Raw genomic sequence first — 21148 nt, forward strand, 5'->3', positions numbered from 1 at the left:
ACGCGGCTGGAAGGCGCAGCCATTGTTATTTATGAAATATGTTTCTGTGGCTGGGAGACGAGAGGTTAACGTTATTATGTAAGGGTTTGAGTTATTCATTATTATGATGGTTTAATAAATTGTGCTGCGGCCTTACCACCACCTTATGTTTGTGCCTGGTGTAAGTTATTTCAATTAAGGTGAGTTTAGTTAAAGGGTAATGCATCATACAGTTCCCATGAAATAAATGCTGTAAGACAATCTATGCAAAATGTGATATCGTAAAGCACATAAAATAGCTCTCCTTTTCTATCTGCACTGTATATTATCGGCTGGTAAATCCCGGGCATTATTGAAATCCCTGCTCTCTGATTGGTTAAAATTCAGGACATTATCCATTCAGTAATGGCCAGTATTTTTGGCACCATGCCAAGTTTTGATGTGTTTACCCGGGCGCTATCTCTAACCGTGGTTCGTGTTAGATGTAAATGTCCTATTATGGTAAGAAAGGCATAATACAGCCTTAATGTGATTCGCTTGGGATGTCCTCGTGTGACTCAAAAAGACCCCACCAGGATCTATCCAGGACCCTTGGTAGAAATGGAACTCAAGAAGAGATGGGGGAGCACAGCGGATGGGATAGAACTTACACAAGGCCGTGTAAGTGATCCACTTATTTATTTTGCAAACCCACACACTTATTACCATACGTGAGCTCCCCACCCAAGGAGCTAACCATCTCTCACTGAGGGTTCAAGAGAGGCGTTAGCACCTCATTGACCATCAGTGAAAGAAAGTAAACTTCAACCTCATCTTTCCTCACGCTGTGCTCCCCCATCTCTTCTTGTGTTCCACCCTGCCACGTTTGTCAGCCATACACAAGAAAACACATTGTGGCGCTCTAACACTCTCCAGTGATGATAATGGCACAGTGATTAAAATATAATAGCAGTGATTAGTGCACAATAAATCCAAAATAAGCCTCCACCCAACTCTTCTTTAGACTGTTTCGCAAATCTAATCCAAACAATGAGGGGAGCGGTGGCTGTACAAAATTACAAAAATAAAAACTGCATAGAGAAGTAACGTAGTAGCAGTGATGAAAAGAAGGTAAGTCTTCTAAGGTCCTACTCACTCTTTGGACTTATACAATGGCAAATCAAAACTGTGGGTGTAGAGGGTGGAGGAGGGCTGCAGAGTATGGCTTGGTATGTGTATGTGTGTGTGTGTGTGTGTGTCTGCAGTTTTGTGGGTTTACAGAGGGTTGTAGTGTGTGTCTGTGGTGTAGAGGGGGGGATGCAGTGTATGTAGGGGGGCTGCAGAGTGTGTTTCTGTGTCTACAAAAGTGCCTATCTTTTTTATGAAAAATTAAAAATAAGCCTACATTTAGCTTGTAATAGTAATAATCCCTGAAGAACAGGGCATAACTGGCCCCCCAAGACCAACCTCTTTTGAAATCCTAGTTTGCAGAATCTGCCTCCCCTTCTCTAAGCCCGTCCTGATTGCTGACATCTGCCGCCCCCCTAAAGCACCTCTACAATCTCTGACTGATATCACCCAGTTTCTTGGCTCCATTTCCTCTCAGAATGTGAAGAGTGAGCTGCTAGTTCTTGGGGATTTCAACTTCAATTGGCTTGACCCTAAAAACCACAAAATCCACACACAAATCAAGTCGCTTAACCTATCGCAACTCATTTCCCAACCCACACTAACAAACCTGAAAACGCACAACCATTCCTTGCTTGACTGGATTCTCTCCTCAAATCCCAGCAGAATCCAATCCTCTGGCATCCTTCCTGACATTTTCAGTGACCATGCAATAGTGTACTGTGTAAGGAAAATTAAACTGCCCCAATCAAGCCCTAAAGTTCTCCTCACTAGAACATTTAGAAACTTTAACCCACAACAGTTTCTGGCTGACCTTACCAACTGCCCTTGGCACAGAAATGATTTAATTTCTGACCCTGATTCTGCGCTTGACTATTTCCAATCCGAGTTCTTAAAACTCTGCGATACCCATGCTCCACTACGCAGAATAAGGGTACGAGGTGCCCACCTTCCATGGGTTACACCTGACCTTATAGCACTCTACCAGCTCAGGGATGCCTTGTGGAAAAGCCACAAAATAACTGGCACTACCAAGGATCTCAATCACTACAGATGCTTGCGGAACGTGTGCACAAGGCAAACAAGGCACGCAAAAGCACAATATTACTCTGACAATCTCCTCCAGAACACATCAAACCCAGCTAACTTCTGGAAGGTTATCAACAACATACACCAGCCTTCTAAACACCAACAGTCAAGTAATATCACTAAGGGCGATATTACTCTGACAAACCCCACCGACATTGCAAATGCATTCAATGATTATTTTGTGGGGTGTGCTACTAACTTATTAGCAAAACGCAGCCCAAACCACAAACCTGAATCTTATCCCGGGAGTACCCCTATAGCCCCATCCCCTCCCAACATTGCCCACAATTTTCAATTTGGCCCAGTATCCGAAGAGGAGATTACACAAGCGCTTCTCAAATTAAAACTAAGCAGCCAATGTGGACCTGACTTACTACAATCTAGGTTCCTCCTAAGACTTGGTGCCCCAGCAATTGCCAAACCAATTGCTTCCATAGTCAACTCTATCCTGTCTGCTGGCCATATCCCTAAGACCTGGAAAGCTGCTAGAGTTGTCCCAATCTTCAAAAGTGGGGACAAAAACACTGTCTCAAACTACAGACCTATCTCCCTTCTCCCAATCTTATCCAAAGTCATGGAAAAATGTGTCCACTCCCAATTAAGCGATTACTATAACAAGACAAATTTCCCTAGCCAATTCCAATCTGGCTTTCGCCCCAAACACTCTACGGTAACTACCCTGCTAAAATTTTGCAATGAAATCCAGTGTGGATTGGAACGGGGACAACTCACTGGTGCAGTATTCCTAGATTTTGCAAAGGCTTTTGATACTGTTGATCATGCTATCCTGCTCAACAAACTCCAGAGCTCTGGAATAGGGAAGCATGCTTTAAATTGGTTTCAGTCCTACCTATCAGGTAGATCCCAACATGTGTCCATCTCTGGCTCTAACTCTAACCCCCTGCTTATCACCTGTGGTGTCCCGCAAGGCTCTGTTCTGGGGCCCCTACTCTTCTCAGTGTTCATCAATGATCTCCCCACAGCTTGTCAGGAAGCCTCAATACAAATGTTTGCAGATGACACAATCCTACATGCACACAGCCATAGCCTCTCTGACCTTCAACACATACTTCAGTCTGAATTTTTCAGACTTGAAAACTGGATTTCCCAAAACAAACTGTTTTTAAACACTGACAAGACTGTAACAATGGTGTTTGGGACCAAGACTAAATTTTTAAAGCTTCCAGCGACTGAGTTCCAGATTACAACCAACACTAACACCACCCTAACTCCTGTGACTAGTTTTACATACCTGGGCATATGGTTTGACTCCCACTTAACATTCGGGATGCACATTGATACCCTGATAACCAAGACCTATGCCAAACTAGGGGTACTTTACAGGGACAAATCCTCCCTAAATCTCCTGGTCAGAAAACGTATCGCACAGCAGATGCTAATGCCAATTATTGACAATGGAGACATAGTATATGGCTCGGCACCTCAAACCCACCTTAGCAAACTTGACACCCTCTACAACTCAATTTGTCGTTTTGTTCCAATGCAACTATAACACACATCACTGCGAAATGCTCAAAGAACTAGATTGGTCATCACTCGAGTCTAGGCGCAAAGTTCACCTTTCCTGTCTTGCCTTCAAATTCTTTATGGGCAAGCTACCCAGCTATCTGAACAAGCTCCTCACCCCTACCACATGCAGCACTTATCTGAGATCTGACTCCAAAAGAATGTTCATGGTCCCAAGGCTACACAAAGTATCCGGCCGCTCCTCCTTCTCTTGCCGTGCACCCCAAAACTGGAACAACCTACCAGAGACTCTCACATCCACCACCAGTTTAAGTTATTTCAAATCTAAGGCTGTAACACATTTTAATCTGGTCTGTAACTGTTTCATACGCCCATAATATATATTATCTTTAACTGTGCACGCAATGTCTTGTATATAATGTATACCCTGCTCATTATGTAACTGTATTTGTACCCTTGTATTATTTGTCTTAACTCTGTGCCCAGGACATACTTGAAAACGTGAGGTAACTCTCAATGTATTACTTCCTGGTAAAATATTTTATAAATAAATAAATAATGCCCTGGCTGTGTTACCTCGGCTTCGCCTCGGGCCTTCAACTCTTCCAGCCAGGGCATTATTGGCCAGTAATGCCCTGTTCTCTGGGGATTATAACTTAATTATTTTATTTTCACAAATACATAGATCTTACTCTAAATACTATAACTGAATATTACATTGTACTTAGTATCAGATCATCTTTAAAAAATGTGACATGCATTTCATTCTCAAGAAACAAATGTAAACATACAGTACAATACAATGCTAAATGTTACTTAAATAATCAAACCTTTACCACTATTCACTTGGGAATTTCAAGGAATGTGCTGCATTCACAGTGGGAATTTTCTAACATATCCACTGCACTGTGTAGTGAACGAAGTTACAGATCTTGCCAAGAACTAGCAACTAGAAGTCAAAAGGATTTAGACCACATTGTCAAGTCTAACAATGCAACAGTTCACGTCTAAAACTGGAAATTAAAAGGATATATTGTGTAATATGCAGTAACTCACCTTTACTCGTAAAAAGACTGTGCCTGGCATCATATTTTCTGGTACAGTTACAGTGTAGGAGACATTAGTAAATACGGGGCTATTGTCGTCAATGTCAATGACATTAATAGCCAGAGTTATTGTAGAACGGCGGGGGTCCACTGCTCCATCTGTTGCCTCAACAATAAGTTCATAAGAATCTCTTGTTTCTCTGTCCAGCTTTACAGATGTATAGATACTGCCATTGGATGTTATGCGGAAAACCCTGTTAAGGTTTACCAAGCTGTAACGGACCTGACCATTGACTCCAGCATCAGGATCTGTTGCCTACAAAACACAGAAAAAGCATCTTGTTTACTATAGGCATCCATTTCATAAAACAACTCATCACATTGCAGGTACAGTACTGTATAGCTAATAGGAATGAAAAGCTTTTGGAAAGTGTTGATCCTTAATACCTTCAGTGCTTCAGGATATGCTGCTGGTAACTATCATGGAACCTTTAAATTTTCCATATTGATCACAAAATACACAAACTACATTTCTGATACTCCCACCATCAAGGATTGTGAAAAATAGCTTAACACTGCATCAGGAAGTTAAGGGTACCATCGCTCTAAAAAGTGGGGGGTGGAGGGAAGCGGGGTTCTACAGAATATATACTCCTATCTTCTTTGCTCTAATAGAGGAAGGCAATGACTTACAATGTAAAAATAATTATTGTAAATATGTCTCCAAACGAATATAAGACTGTGGTTTTTGTGAATTAAAATATGTTATTGATCTATACAACCACCCCATTTGGTTATATTTAAATTTAGCACAATAAATGACATGCACAATGCTCTAAATCCCCACTGCTTTGCACTTACTTATTGCCATCATATCTCAGAGAAGGTGTTAAGGTTACCAATTTTCTTTCTTATAAGATAAACCACCAGCATTGTAGCAATATCTCAGCAATGTCATTTCATCAAACTCTAATTGTTGTGTATGTTTGTATAGACAAGAGTATAATAATAACATGCACAGCAATTAGAGTTTGAAATGACATCTTCTGTGTGCTGACTTTCTTAGATTGTTTCCTGTAAGTTATAATGCCACACAGGACACAGTGGGAACAGTGCCAATAAACAGTAATATAATCATAACTGCTTAACAAGATCACCTGTCCAGAAAAAAACAGACATTTATGGCTCAATTGAGCTCATAATTGACAAGTTGTGCTGAGATTTAATATGCAATATAAATTTAATTCCATTAAATGTCATGCAGATATCAATATATTACTTATTTTGACACTGTGGTTGGAATTTACAAGTATCTGACATAGCTTTATATTTCTAATAACTTTTGTAATCTATGATATTGCAGTTTCATTGCACTTTTTAATGTTGGTCTTATACCAAATGACACTACCATAATGTCGTTGTCACATTGTGCAGGTACAGTAATTATATTTTATCATGGTTTTGAATGGTTTACTAAAGTTTTGTTGGCTGTGGTAATGTGTTTACAATTCTGCTCCCCTGACTTCTTTCTGTTGTTTCACTGACACATTCTTCAATTGCATGAATATGACAAAATAATTGGAAAACAAATAGTCTATAACTGATTAGTACATGTACAGTATAAACAATAGATTTGTATGTGGCAAAAAAGAATAAGACACAATAATACAATCTGAAAGCCAACGGAGTGATTTTCAAACGTAACTATTTTTTCTTTATTTTACTTGTGTAGCGCACTTTCCCCACACACTCTGGGACATACGGCTACTGCTATCTATGTGGTGGGTTACCTGTGGCTCACTGGAGGCCTGAGTCTCCACAGTTGGGAGCCTGGGATGTGCCTGAGTGGTCTATCGGTAGCCCCTTCACCTGTACGGGATCCTACTATGTGGGATAACCCCGTTACAGGAACCCATGCAATAAAACACACGTGGCTTAGAGTAACAGTTTTACTACATGCAAAAGAATAGCAGATATACACAGTCACACCAACCAGGCCACCCACGGACGTACTCTACAATAACCCCCTCCTCGCCAAGTCTACTCACACGGGTGAGATAATCACTCAATGTCCTGAGGCCCTTGGGCACCCAATCACCCTTGGGTCCCCAAGAAGCAATTCCCACCCAAGTATGTGAGACAACTCTGCCCCACTAGCGTTTGTACAGTGGTGCACTTGTCGAGTGAGGTACCTGCCAGGTGCTCCAACACCTGGATGCGCTGATACTGCAAGCTAGGATCCACAGATCCAACTTTGTCATCCGCGAAGCCTCCACCTCTATGTTGGATGGTGTCCCTCGTGTACAGTTGAAGAATGTCTCTGTATGTATTGGTATAATGATTCGGTCCCAGATCACCAAGGGCCAGATCACAGCCACATCCTGGCTATTCCCTCACTCTTGAGCTACAGGAAAGGGTCCCTATCTATGGGTGTCCCTGCAGCAGCCACAAGCTATCACAGTGAGTCGGGCCTATGGGGTCTCTAGCCTAGTGCAGTGGTCACAGATGCCCTGCACCTACGCAACCTACCCTAACCATGTCCCAGCTCTGACTGGTGTGATCCAAGCGTGCGCAAAGTATCTATATCTCTGCCAGGGAAAAGCTGTAGCCCTATTGGCTATCTGGCTCCATGTGTTCTGCGCATACGCAACAGCACAGCGCCTGCACGCGCATCACTGTCATGGTAGCGCCCTGCTACAGGAGCCGCCGATAGCCTCCGTCAACCGGTCGGCACCTGCCTCCCCTGCCTAGCGTACCCGCGCCGGGAGGTAACGGGCTTACGGGGGACCAGCGCTATACTTGAATACACTGGCGACACACTTTATTCGAGCTCGGCTAGTCCCACGAATTCGGGTATACCCAGGTGTATTGAGGTTTGTGACTGTTTTCTGCCCGAGTGCATTGAGTTATTTTCCAGGCAGGGATTGAAGCATTTTATTCCCGCTGGCTGCAATACTGCACAGTATATATATATATACTGCATTACAATTCATGAATTTATGCCATCTGGTAGACACGCGAAGCATTGCAGCCTATTAAATCCTAATCATTATCATTTAACAGATCAGCCGCCCGTCAGCCAGGCATGAACCCAGGCTGGGAAGGCAAACGCAACGGGGCTTGTCAGAGGTGAGGAGCGGCGCATTCCAGGTATCTGCCAGGTACATACTGGGTATTTGCTCGAATAAAGTGTGTCGGTGCAGTAGTTGAATTAATATTTTAAAATGTATTATTGCATCTAAGCTATATAGTTTTTATATTTTACTAAACCTTCTCTACAGTTGAGCATACAGTGTATGTAACAATTTAATTATTACTGGAAGTTGACTGAAATTATTACCTAACATTTACAGTGTATAGTCATGAAAAGTAAAATATTTTATTAATTTTAGAAATATTAATCCTTGCAGAAATACTTTAGTAATACATTATTAACATAGCAGTGTAGCATTGCCTCTTCTACAAAAGTAACAGACGTTATTGCATACAGTAGCTAATTAGTTGCAATGCATTAATGATACCACATTATTGCCACAAGTTTTCCAGGGATTGTTATTGAAAACTCTGACAACATGAGTGTCATCTCTTTATTGTATACAATAATGTATCGCATAATTCTGCACTAACTGGGCTAAAAATGGTGGCTATATCTGTATTTAAAAGAATTATGTATTATATATGGAACGTCATTTTCATTTTAACTACCATGGAAATTACATTTTAATCTCACTTAAACATTAGGAAACTGGGGACTTGGCTTCGTGAGTGAGTGAGTGAGTGAGTGAGATGGCTGTTTAGAGTGAGAGCTCTGGTCAAGCCGGACGGCAATTTAAGCTTAAAAACTACACTAGTGCTGTAAACACTCAACGGACAACACATAGTGTCCAGTGAAATGACCAGGATGAAGCGAAAATAAAAATAAAAAAATAATTGGTGCAGGTTTCACAATTCTTTACAAAGAGAGATAAAAGAGCAGCAGGCCTGCCATGTGGTGAGCCTCTGCAGGATCTTACTAACGTCACTGAGAGCAATCTTCCTCATCAGAGCCTGAATCAGAGGACTCGACCCCTATAACGAGCAGGGACATGCGAAAACTCTTTGCTGAGTTCCAAATTACCCTCCAAAAAGAAATCCAGAAAGTGGTGCAGGAGCTGTGACACGAGACAGTATGAATGTAAATGTAATGGGAACTGGAACAGAGGCCCTGGAAACTAAAATGGAGGCGGTAACAAATTGCGGGCTGACCGGGGGGAAGGGTGACAATTGCCTTAAAGGCCAGTCAGAATCAAAAACTTTGGGCCAGCGGCAGAGGAGAGGGAGGGGAGAAGGGGCTCACCGACTACTCTGGCCATGAGGTGGTGCGGCTCCTCCTCTCCCTGGCTGCAGTGTTCTGTTAATGATAAGGGTTGGGGGGGACTGGTGTGTGTGTGTACAGAAGTGTGTGTCCATCTTTGAGTAACAAGTGTTTCTGAGTAAAAAAAGGTTTATTGCTTAAAACAAAAAAAAATGAAAAACAGAATCAAAAGCAACGTCTTACATGTACAAGACACTAAGGGAAACTTTTGAATTCTCTGATATTACAAGTTCCTATGTGATGGGTCTTCCCTGTGCTTGCTCTCCCCTACATTTACTAGCATGTGCTCACCCCTTCGGAAGCCCCTATGCGTTGCCTGGTGGCGCTTGCCCTTGCCTACTCCAGCGCACTCACACATTTTTGCATTTGGGTTATATGAGCAGATATGTGGCTTCAGAAAGAGACTGTGCCCCTAGGGGGAAGGAGATACAGGGACAGATTAAGAAATCCTGATATTTATCTGACAAAAAGAGTATTTGCAATAGAACTGAAGAGAATGACCTCACTGCAGCACTCTGGACTACTAATCCCACACGCAAAGTTTTAAAAATAAAAAATAAATCATGGGAGATATGTAAAATCTAAAGATGGAAATGTATATCTGTATATGGAGGAGGGAATATTAGTTTATAAGAAAAAAACTATATTGCTTCTTTACTATTTGCACAGTTGCACGGTTGCAGTTTTACCGACTGATTAATTTCTTTGCCACCCTGACATGGCTCTTGTGGAGCATATCAGGTCTGGCTCACTTCATGTCTCCCTTAATAACTTTATTATTTACTCGGCTGTTTGGTTTAAGTTGAACTATAAAGCTAACTCCTTTTGATTTCCTTATGTCCCCTACACCATCTAATCCAATTGTAGTGTAAATGAAGACAGTCACACAATGGTCATGTTTCACAACTTGCTAGAACAAAAGTGTACTCTTAGGAGGAGGGCTTTACTATTGCCCCAGGACAAAGTTAACCAGGGTTAATTTTTTAATTTACGCTCATTACAGTACATTGATTTTAAGATAATCTTACAATGAGTTTAAATGTTTTATCACATAACACCAAAGATTTAAACAGCTCGCAAAAACACAGCATTAATTAATTCCAAAAAAACAAAAAGCAGACATACACTTACTCTCTCCAAAAAAAGCAGCTTTAAATACTGGGATAAGTGTTACCCATAAGTGCTTTTATCTTCAAACCCTATGAAAAAAAAGAGGAGTTGCTATCCTCATAAGTAAGCAAGTAAATTGTATTGCTGATCTAGTAAAGCGTGACAAGGAGGATCGCAACCTCCTAATCAGAGGTAGAATTGATCACTCCGAGTTTACCCTAGACAATGTGTACACTCCGAATGATAATAGCTTTGCTTTCTCTGGGCACTTCTTCAATGTCCTGACTGAAACACAGAAAGGGAAAATAATATTAGGTGGAGATTTTAATTCGACACTTGACCCCAATTTGGATAGATCCAAACTGAATAAGACCAATGCAGCTACAGTAGAACCAAAGATACACAAAAGTTACAGAGCAGATTGAGACAATTAGGATTTATAGATTTTTGGAGGATGCTAAATCCCACTACTAGAGATTATACCTTTTACTCTGCAGCTCATAAATCTTACTCGCGGATATATCTACTATTAACTGACTGCCATATAGCCTCCTCAGTACATGCTACAAAAGTATACAATATATAACGTAGTCAGACCAAGCCACGATTGAGATTCAGATAGCTCTAACTTCTGCTCCTGGAAAACAAACATCATGGAATTATTCCCTTCTGAATATTCCTGAGGTAGTGGCAAATCTCAAGAGAGATCTTGCAAATTATTTGTCCCTAAACAAGTCCTCAACCTCTTCTTCAATTTTATGGGCAACTTACAAAGTGGTAGTAAGGGGATAACTAAATAAAGTAGCTTCCTTTAGAAAGAGAAAGAGACTCGAACATCTTAAGAGTCTTACGTCCCAAATAGAGAAGCTTGAACCCCAAAACAAGACAAACTACAATAATAAACTGCTCACAGAGATCAATAGCCTTAGAGGGGAAACGAGACTGTCTATATGACAAAGCAGAGAAGGCACTGAGATGGAAAAATTAAGTAAAAACAAAAAAGACAACAAACTAGACACAATGTTGGTAGAGAACGAGTAAGAAACTGAAGGGTGGCAATATTCAGTCTGTTCACCAGAAATCTGGTAATTTGACATACCCTCTACACACATCTCCTACATATACTGTACCAAAACAAAGGAAGGAATTACATGACTACTACTCCTCCCTGTATGATGGCCTTAAGACTACAAACCCAAAATCTCACACAATTTTGACATCTCAATTTCTCAGGACGAGCAATCTGCCCTCCATTTCCAAAACAGAATTGGAAAAACTAAACAAACCTATTATGACAGAGGAGGTAATATAGGTGATCAAATTGCTAAGAGCCTTAAAAGCCGAAGGCTCCAATTGTTTCACTAATCTATATTATAAAAAATGTAAAGAAATCTTATACAATTATTTAGCTAAAATATTATATTAAAATTTTAGAAGGGAAACAAATCTTAACAGTAATGCTCCAGATAAATATACCTCTGATACGTAAACCAGACAAGCACCCAACACTGTGTTCAAATTACAGACAAATATCCTTACAATTCATGAAGATACTGGCTAATAGACTGAATGGGCTCTTACACTACTATACTAGGGAAAGGATGGGGAGGGGGGAGGGAAGGATAGGGTGGACCCTTGCTACAGCGGTATGACTAGGTGCTACAATCAGGGGGAAAATACTAAATGATACACACAGAAAAAGAATCCCCTATGTAGTGAGAGCACTCATGGCTAGTGAGGAGAGCTACTGATAGAGTATAGAACTCTATAGAGTATAGAACCTCAGTAGGAACTGTGAGAAAACAATGGTATGGTTATAACATTAAAATAACTATCTTCCCTAAAGAGTCTTGTCTCCAAAAATAAAATAAATGGGGTTAAAACCGTGAGCCTGATAATCACAATGCCTCAAGCTATGCGAATTGAGAAATAAGGGAGATTCTGGACCGTAAATAACGGGCACAAGTGCAATGGCAATAATACAGTGGCAGTGGTCCGCAGATAATGGAGCTATGTAATGTGTAATAATAGCCCCTTCACTTAACATAAGTATGAATGTATATAGTGCAGCAGGGGAAAGGCACGTAGGGTAAGAGAGGGGCTGGGTGATACCCAAACGGATTAGACACGTTCCGTTGTGTATATAAGCGGCAATGAGAAGACAGCCGGTATAAGGATCTAGATACAGCGCGTGTCTAGACTCAGGGTACGATTGCCAACAGCTAACCTTGGGTTAATGAGTAATCACGCGGTTAAGATATGCTCAGATCAGGCTTGAATGCACCTCTTAGCCACTACTGGGAGAGCCAAAACTAAGCTCCTCCCAAGCTGACGGGTAGGTACAGCTGCTGCTGACAGTATGCTATGTGTCTCATAATGAGCACATAGTCCGCAGAGAACTGCAGAGAACTAAACACTGTCCTATAATGACGTGTGCATTCCGCTGTCGCTGTAGAAGGTAGCTATATAGCTCCGTACATGCTGTCTGTGTACCCAGTGAATCGCATGTCTGGACAAGGGGTGAGCCTAATATAGATTCACCCTATGTCCCATAGTGAGCACGCTACCAGTAGTGAGTGAAAGCGTATCTGGGCAACTGAGCGGTGCTCGGCCCTAATCGGAACACACAGATTCCACTGGAGCAGTAATCCCCACTGATTTCACAGCTCCTAATAGCGTACAACCCCTCTATCGTCCCTGTAAATACTCCTGGAGTAACAATATACACTAATAGATGACAGCAGAGTATGATCTACAGAGTAACGTTAGCCGACGTGTCTGGACAAAGGGACATACTGTAATCGGATGACCCAATGTCTCTATTGATCACGTACTGTGCTGAGAAAGTGGTAATCATAATCTGAATGCTGAGCATATACTGAGGGAGTCCCCGTACTTAAAAACAAAAATTCCTCTAGGTAAGTAGAAGGCGTAAGGGAAGTGTTAGTAGTATGAAGATGACAGGAACAATAAGCGAGGTGAGTAGCAGTGGCTAAGAGGAAAAGGGTGAAGGGGGAGGTGAGAGAGGAAGGCAAAAGTAAGTGATATTTCAAGGATGAAGAAGGTACAGAAAGTGACGAGAGAGTAACAATAAGTAGAAGAGGGGTGTGTAGGGGTGTGTAGGTTTTAAGGATGATTAAAAGAGAGAGGGACGCAGGCCATGGGATAGAGTCATGGGAGGCTTAGACAGGGAGAGGAGAGGAGACGGAAGCGACACCTGGTAGGAATCTTGGTACACCAAAGAGAGAACCCTAGGAGAGGGGTGTGATAAAGAGGCCACCCAGCCAGTTATGTAGTTAAGGGAGAGGGACGCAAGAGGTAGCACTTTATACCTGGGTTAGCGTTAAAACCTAGGAGTTACAAGGCATAAAGGTTATGTTTCAGTTTTTAGAGTAGGAGCGGGGCGGGAGCTGAGGGATCTCAGCCTGCTCTGTGGTCCACATGTGCCAGGGGCTGGGACAGGGTAGTCCCAGCAAAGTCCTTTGGGAGGGAGGGGGATCAAGGGGTGAGGTAACATCGGAGGGCGACCCGCGGCAGATGCCCAGTCCCCAAAGGCATTGGACTTGGAGCCTAGGTGGCGGGGCCACAGCTCTGAGGACATTAATTGTATGTTGTTATATATGTGTCTCCCCCCATGTTTTTCTGTTGTTTCCCCCCAGCCCTCAGGACTCACCAACCACAGAAAGTGAAGAGCACAGCGGTTCGGAGACTGCTTTACTTCGGTCAAGGTTATCGGCGGAGAATAGATCACCGTCGCCCCCTGTCGCAGGTTCAACCCAAGTCCCAGATGAGTAAAGAACTGATCCTTATTTCACACAATGTTAAGGGATTTAATAACCCAATAAAACGTAGAATTGCTTTTCGGGACTATACCCGCAAAAAAGCAGATATAGTGTTTGTCCAGGAAACACACTTTTCCAAATCTAATCACCCTAAATACCTGGACAAGCACTTTAGGACAGTCTTTATGTCCTCTGCGACAATTAAGAAAAGGGGAGTGGCTATACTAGTCCACCGCAGATTGCCCTTCCATGTTATTAAGTCATATGCTGACACGGACGGACGATATGTCATAGTCACAGGCACAATTAATAATCAAGAGGTCACTCTAAGCTCAATATATGCCCCCTGTGAACAGACCCCGCAATTCTATACGACATTCTTTGACAAACTACACAAGGTGGCAATAGGCTGTATATTCTTGGCAGGGGACATGAACCGCACCCTAGACCCAGACTTGGACAGATGCACGGGGACTAATCTACCACAGAAACATGACGTACTAAACATACTTCAAGGGGTACGAGACTGCCAATTGATTGATATATGGAGGGAACAGCACCCCACGGAGAGAGCATACACTTTCTACTCACATCCCCACGACAGATACAGTAGGATAGATTACTTCCTGGTCTCTAACCAGGCGGTTCCCATGGTCTCCCATTCTGGGATCCATGATATTTCATGGTCGGACCACGCACCAATTGAGCTGCGGTGTGCTCTGCGGTTGCTGGACAGACCGGGGGCGAACTGGAAATTAAATGAGCTGCTGTTAAAAAACCCAATCTCAGAGCGGGCGATAGGAGATAAAATCAAGGAATATTTTGAAATTAATACAGGGAGCGTGTCTTCCCATTCCACACTCTGGGAGGCCCATAAGGCGACCACGAGGGGACTCCTAATGAATCTAGCAGCACAAACAAGAAGAGCTAAGGAGTCTCAGATAAAAGATCTGCGTGAGAGACTGGCACACCTTTCCGCACTTCATAGTTCCAACAAACAGAGAGCTACCCTGAAGGAACTCTCTGCTATCAAAACTAAACTCAATTTGTTGTTAAACTCCAGAGCCGAGAGGGAGTTGGCCTGGTCCAAGCGTAAGTTTTACGACAAAGCCAACAAGCCAGATACTTTACTTGCCAATAAATTGCGTAACAAACTCCCTAATTATAGTATCTCCTCAATCCGCACTAAGGGGGGGGACCTTACCTCCGATCCTAGACGAATTGTTGAGGAATTCAAAAAATTCTATGAAGTTCTCTACGACGGAGATAAGGTCAGCCACACACAAAAAATAGGAGAGAAAACCCAGAATTTCCTAAGAGAGGCACGTCTTCCCAAATTGGGCAGAGTAGAAAAGGAAGCATTGCAGGGCGACTTTACGTTCGAAGAATTATCAGAGGTTATACTGCTGCGGCCAAGTTTATTCGAGCATTTGCCCGTTCTTGGCCGCAGCAGTAGCCTGGCGCGCGCCCGAGAGTGACGGGCGCGCGCCGAAGCAGCGGAAGAGCGCCCTCCGATCGGGGCGCTCTCCCTACCGCTGCCGGGTCCGCCGGGTCCCCCGGAACCCCCTGCCGCTGTCCCACGATCGCGGGACACCAGGGCTCCCTCGGGGAGCCCCTGGACGCGCGTGCAGGGGGCGCACGCTCCCGAAGACGCGTGACCGCGCGTCTATGACGCGCGGCACGCCGAGGGGCGGCCACTAGCAAGCCGGGAAATCTCCCGGCTTGCGGTACCGGCCACACTCGAATAAAGTGTGTCGGTACTGTAGAAGCCCTTAAACCAGACAAAGCTCCGGGACCAGATGCTTTTTCAAATTTATATTACAAAAAATTCCTTAAAATACTAGCGCCACAGCTTCTAAAATTATTTAATGAAATTCTAGCGGGAGGCTCCTTTCCATCCCAGATGCTCCAGGCCTCAATCTCCCTGATCCACAAGCCAGGCAAGGACCCGGTAGACTGTAAGAGCTACCGGCCCATATCCCTGATCAATTCCGATGTGAAAATATTTTCTAAACTACTAGCTAACAGGACTACTGTCCTGCCCAGGCTAATCCACCCGGATCAGGTGGGATTTATCGGAGGAAGCAGAGCGGCAGACAACATGAGACGGATCATAGATTTGATCAATCTGGCCAATAAAAAGAACATTCCGTCTATGCTGTTGAGTCTGGATGCTGAGAAGGCCTTCGATAGGATCGATTGGACCTATCTGAGGGCAGTACTAGGAGCATTTGGGTTCGAGGGACGCCTCTTAGAAGCCATCTTAGCCCTGTATAAAGGCCCCACAGCTAGGGTGCGCCATCAGGGCTTCCCTTCGGAGCAATTTAACATTTGTAGCGGAACGCGACAGGGATGCCCCCTGTCCCCGCTGCTGTTTGCATTATGTATAGAACCCCTAGCGGCTCATATTCGCCTAAGCCCAGATATAGCAGGGATAGAGGTAGGGGACCAGTCCCATAAGGTGGCATTATACGCTGACGACGTCATCCTGACTCTGTCAAGACCGCTTACTTCCCTGCCCAATGTCTTTGAGATTTTGGGAGCGTTTAACCAAATTTCTGGGTTCAAAATTAACCAGACGAAGTCTGAAGCCCTCAATATTAGTCTCCCACGTCCAGTGGAAAAATTAATTGAACTAAATTTTAATTTTAAATGGCAAGCCTCCTCAATCAAATATTTAGGTATCCAAATTACTAAGACCTACGGCTCCTTATACAAAGCCAATTATCCCAAACTATTCCGAACTCTAAGGGAGGACCTGAGGGTGTGGGCGGGGTTTGGAATTTCTTGGTTCGGAAGAACTCATAGCATTAAGATGAATCTCTTGCCAAGGGTGCTTTACCTGTTCCAGGCCCTGCTGATACCTCTGGTGCGGGCAGACATCCTCGCCTTACAGTCATGGATCATGAAATTCATTTGGCATAATAAGAGCCCACGAATTGCAAAGAGCATACTAATCAGACCTACGATTAGAGGTGGACTAGCGGTACCTTGCTTGATGGCATATTATAAAGCAGCACGATTAGGTCAGATTGTCCAGTGGCACCTGGATCCCTCCCTTCGGAAATGGGTGGCGCTGGAGAAAACCTGCTGTGCACCAATTGAGTTGCATAACTTAATTTGGCTACCAAAACGATGTGATAACACGGTGGGGTTGCTGCTACGGACCATGGTGAACTCTCTGGCGGTGTGGAGGGGTTCCAAATTTAAACATAATTTAACGACAAAACACTCCTTAATGACCCTGCTATTCGATAATCCGGATTTCGCCCTGGGGATGGCCGGAGACCGGCACTTTAAAATTTGGATACAGTCGGGATATAAGCGGCTAATAGATCTGGAGGGGCCTACATATATTAAAACATTTGAACACATCAAATCAGAAAAGGGCCTTCCAAATACCGAATTATTCTGCTACCTCCAGATTAGAGTATTCTACAATAAATTTCCAATTAGACCGGCTAGGACTAATTTTGAGCAGCTGTGTTCTAGAGCCACGGACACAAGGGGATTTACCTCTAGATTGTACTGGGAAGTGATCTGCCCCAGTGGACCTGACGCTGACAAACTGAACTACATGACTAAATGGGAGACGGATTTAGGGGAGACTTTTGAGGACGAGGACTGGGAGTGGATACTACAGGCTGCGGCCAAAAGCTCCATCTGCTCAACGTTAAAAGAGAACGCATATAAGGTCATGATGCGCTGGTATCACACCCCACTACGTTTGTCCAAATTTGTCAGCGGATATTCCCCGCTCTGCCCAAAACAGTGCGGGGAAATAGCAGACTTAGTTCACATGCTGTGGTCCTGCCCTAGGGTACTTCCGATTTGGGAGAGCATTAGAGCATGGGCACAAGGAATACTCGACTTAGTTGGTCCGGTTAGTCGTGTTTGTCTAGTCCTGTGAGTATATGTTGTTAGTCCCATGTTGATTATGAGTGATTTTACCCTTGATGGTGAGAGTGAAAGGGGAAAACCTCGGTGGGTTTTGAATCGTTTAATTATCCACTATCCTCCTTATGTTGTTCTGGTGGCAAGGCCTGTCCAAGTGCTGTTGCATGAAACGCGTAGGTGCGTTCATGTAGTCCATGTATTGTTAAATAGCCTGCAATAAATCTTGATCTGCTATTTTGCCAATTTGGAGTTGCCTTGGATATTTTTTCCTCCTTTGCATAGTTGGAAGCTGAAATTCATTGGCAGTGCTCTGTTTTCACCTACTATCTTCTGGATTTTCTATCTGGACGGACAGCACGCTGCAGATATTTGGACTGTCCCCCAAAGTATACAGGTAAAAATCCGCAGTACCCCACAAAGGTTCCTGTGTATACTGGATATTGCTTCATGTATTTATACTGATTGGGTGGTTATTAATTTGTCAAGCTTTGTGGATGTCAGGTGGACACCACTAGGCACATACCCCTCTCGGTTACCTTCAGTGATTATTCTGTGGAACATCATTTATATCTGGACACTTATGACGTATATCTCTCTTAGATAGAACCATACCTGATTGCTGAGCACTACACCCAACCTCCATTTGTATCCACAGAGTGAGTACACGAGTGGTAACATGTACCCTAAACATGCCCTGCTTTTATAACTTAATTATCTTGTACATATCGTATCTAAAACCTTTCACTTTTTCCTCCGCAATATTACAAAGATACGCCCTTTCCTCTGTTACTCGACTGCTAAAACTCTGACTCAGGCCCTCATTCTCTCCCGTCTTGATTACTGCAACCTCCTGCTGTCCAGCCTTCCTGTCCTCTCACCTGTCCCCCCTACAATCTATCCTAAACGCTGCTGCCAGAATCACTCTACTCCTCTTTCCTAAATCTGTCTCAGCGTCTCCCCTCATGAAATCACTCTCCTGGCTTCCAATCAAATCCCGCATCTCGCACTCAATTCTCCTCCTCACTTTTAAAGCTTTATACTCTTCTGCCCCTCCTTACATCTCAGCCCTAATTTCTCGCAATGCACCATCCAGACTCATGCGTTCTGCTCATGGATGTCTTCTTTCTACCCACTTTGTATCTAAAGCCCTCGCCCGCCTTAAACCTTTCTCACACCCCACACGTTTCTGTCCCACACCTCTGAAATACCCTTCCCCTCAATACTCGACTAGCACCATCTCTATCCACCTTAAGACACACTTGCTTAAAGAAGCATATGAGTAGCACCGTGGCTAATACTATACACAATACATAAAGCTTGGCTCCCTGCAGACGCATTTACCAGAATTCCCTCCTACTGTCTCTGTACGCTATCCTTACCAATTAGATTATAAGCTCTTTGGAGCAGGGACTTTTCCACAATGTTACTTTTATGTCTGAAGCACTAATTCCCTTGATCTGTTATTTGTAGTTATTTGTTATTTATATAATGGTCATGTGTATTACTACTGTGAAGCGCTATGTACATTAATGGCGCTATATAAATAAAGACATACATACATACGTGCATATGTTACCTCAGTTGTTTGTAGCAATATAATTACTGTCTTACACTATGAGTTGTGCACTGTGTCTTTATCATGTCTATTCATGTGGTGCTGAGCCATCCACTTTGAAAAGCAGCAGACTCATCACTATTGAAGTTTTGTGTATGTATTTTTTAAATCATACTATCACTTATTGTCACAATATTATTTTAATATTGTATCCTTATCTTCAATTTAGGGTGCACTTTATTTAAGATAGGTTTTTATTTAACACCTAATCTAGAAATCACTTTAATATACATATCACATTGACTGAACATTATACAATTTGGTGCGCAGTTTTCCTTTTTTCTACATGGAAAATATCATTGGGTTTCTCCATGACTCAATGGACAAGTTTACAAAAACTTGGGAACTATGGTGCATGCGTATCATTGCCACAGCCTAATTCGGTCATAGATTTCATGGTCATATGAACATCCATACAGGGCGAAAGTATTATCGCTACAAATTACGAACTAAAGCGAGGAACCCTTCATGAAACTATTACATTTGTAGAGACATGCACAAGCGTTCCCCTAGGTGTGCCAAATGGCATTCAGGACCACATAATACAGATGCAGCTACCGTTATCCGAACATTTCACAGTTTGTATTCCTGGGCATACCCAGGTCGTGCCGCATGATTTCTTCAAACTTTCCTACGTTAAGACATGTGTTTACTAGTGTTTTTTCTAGTGCCGGCACTGGCACATTGATGGATTGGGATAGGTATGACTGGTGTGATTGGTGGCATTCACGGCAGCGTTCACGGAAGAATAACGAGTGAATGCCACGTAGAATACAGCAGAGTTCCCGAAAACGGCTCCGTGAAATGTTCGGATAACGGCCACTGCATCTGTATGTATTTAAACTGAAACTTGTAACTTTACTGTATTTGTAGCAAATGACTTTGTACTGTTGATTGATGTCTTTTCTCCGAAACTTTACCCACCCCCTAAATACCCTTTTCATATTTCTGTTCCCCTTCCTTACAAAAATAACTTTTATTTGAAGAACAGTTTTTGACATTTTGAGGCAGTATTTATCCTTTTAGGTACACATAGCATAGCCACCAAATCATGAGGTCTGGCACACTTAATACGTCATTGACTTTCTGCTCGTTTTATAAGGGAAATTGAGGTCAGGAGCACTGGACATGATCTGGCCAGAAAAGGAATGGAAGAGGAGGACTACTCTTTCATTTGCCTTATCAGGGACATAGAAATCACGCGATAGCCCTGAGGAGCAGCTATGTGATCGCCATTGCCGGAGCGGCTATGGAACTGTGGTGTAACACTACGGCACTCAAAGGGTTACAAAAATAACTAGTCTCTCTTTTAAATCCGTTAGACGACTACCGTACAGATAGTATGCATAAGCAAGGGAACTTATCTGTCCATCAATACCGTATATATAGTGTGGGATGAATTCATCAATATATACTTCACAGAAATTCTCATAATAAAGGGGTTTCATATCATCTAAAAATTGAAATAATGTGCCAGACAGCAGGTGATTTTTAACTGATAAATATAAAAGTGTAAAGGTTTGATAGAGCATTATAAAAAATGAATGGGCAGATAATAGCATGTATAAATACATATGGTATTGTACACAGTATTATGCAGCATGGTGAAACAAACATGTCACAATCATAAACAATCTCACTAACACACCAAAACACTTTGTCTTTGCTCATAGTTCCATTA

The 21148-nt window shown here is 42.8% G+C and overlaps 1 protein-coding gene across 2 annotated transcripts in view; it reads right to left on the reverse strand.

Moving 5' to 3' along the window:
- Nucleotides 1-21148, reverse strand: part of PCDH15 (protocadherin related 15) — a 1763546-nt gene that overhangs the window by 523295 nt on the left and 1219103 nt on the right. For both annotated transcript variants that reach the window (XM_075612935.1, XM_075612934.1), the window contains exon 20: nt 4720-5025. In XM_075612935.1, the coding sequence (XP_075469050.1) occupies nt 4720-5025 (306 nt within the window). The remainder of the gene's footprint in view (nt 1-4719; nt 5026-21148) is intronic.

This window comes from Ascaphus truei, chromosome 8 (assembly GCF_040206685.1).
Source record: "Ascaphus truei isolate aAscTru1 chromosome 8, aAscTru1.hap1, whole genome shotgun sequence".
NCBI classification, from domain to species: domain Eukaryota; kingdom Metazoa; phylum Chordata; class Amphibia; order Anura; family Ascaphidae; genus Ascaphus; species Ascaphus truei.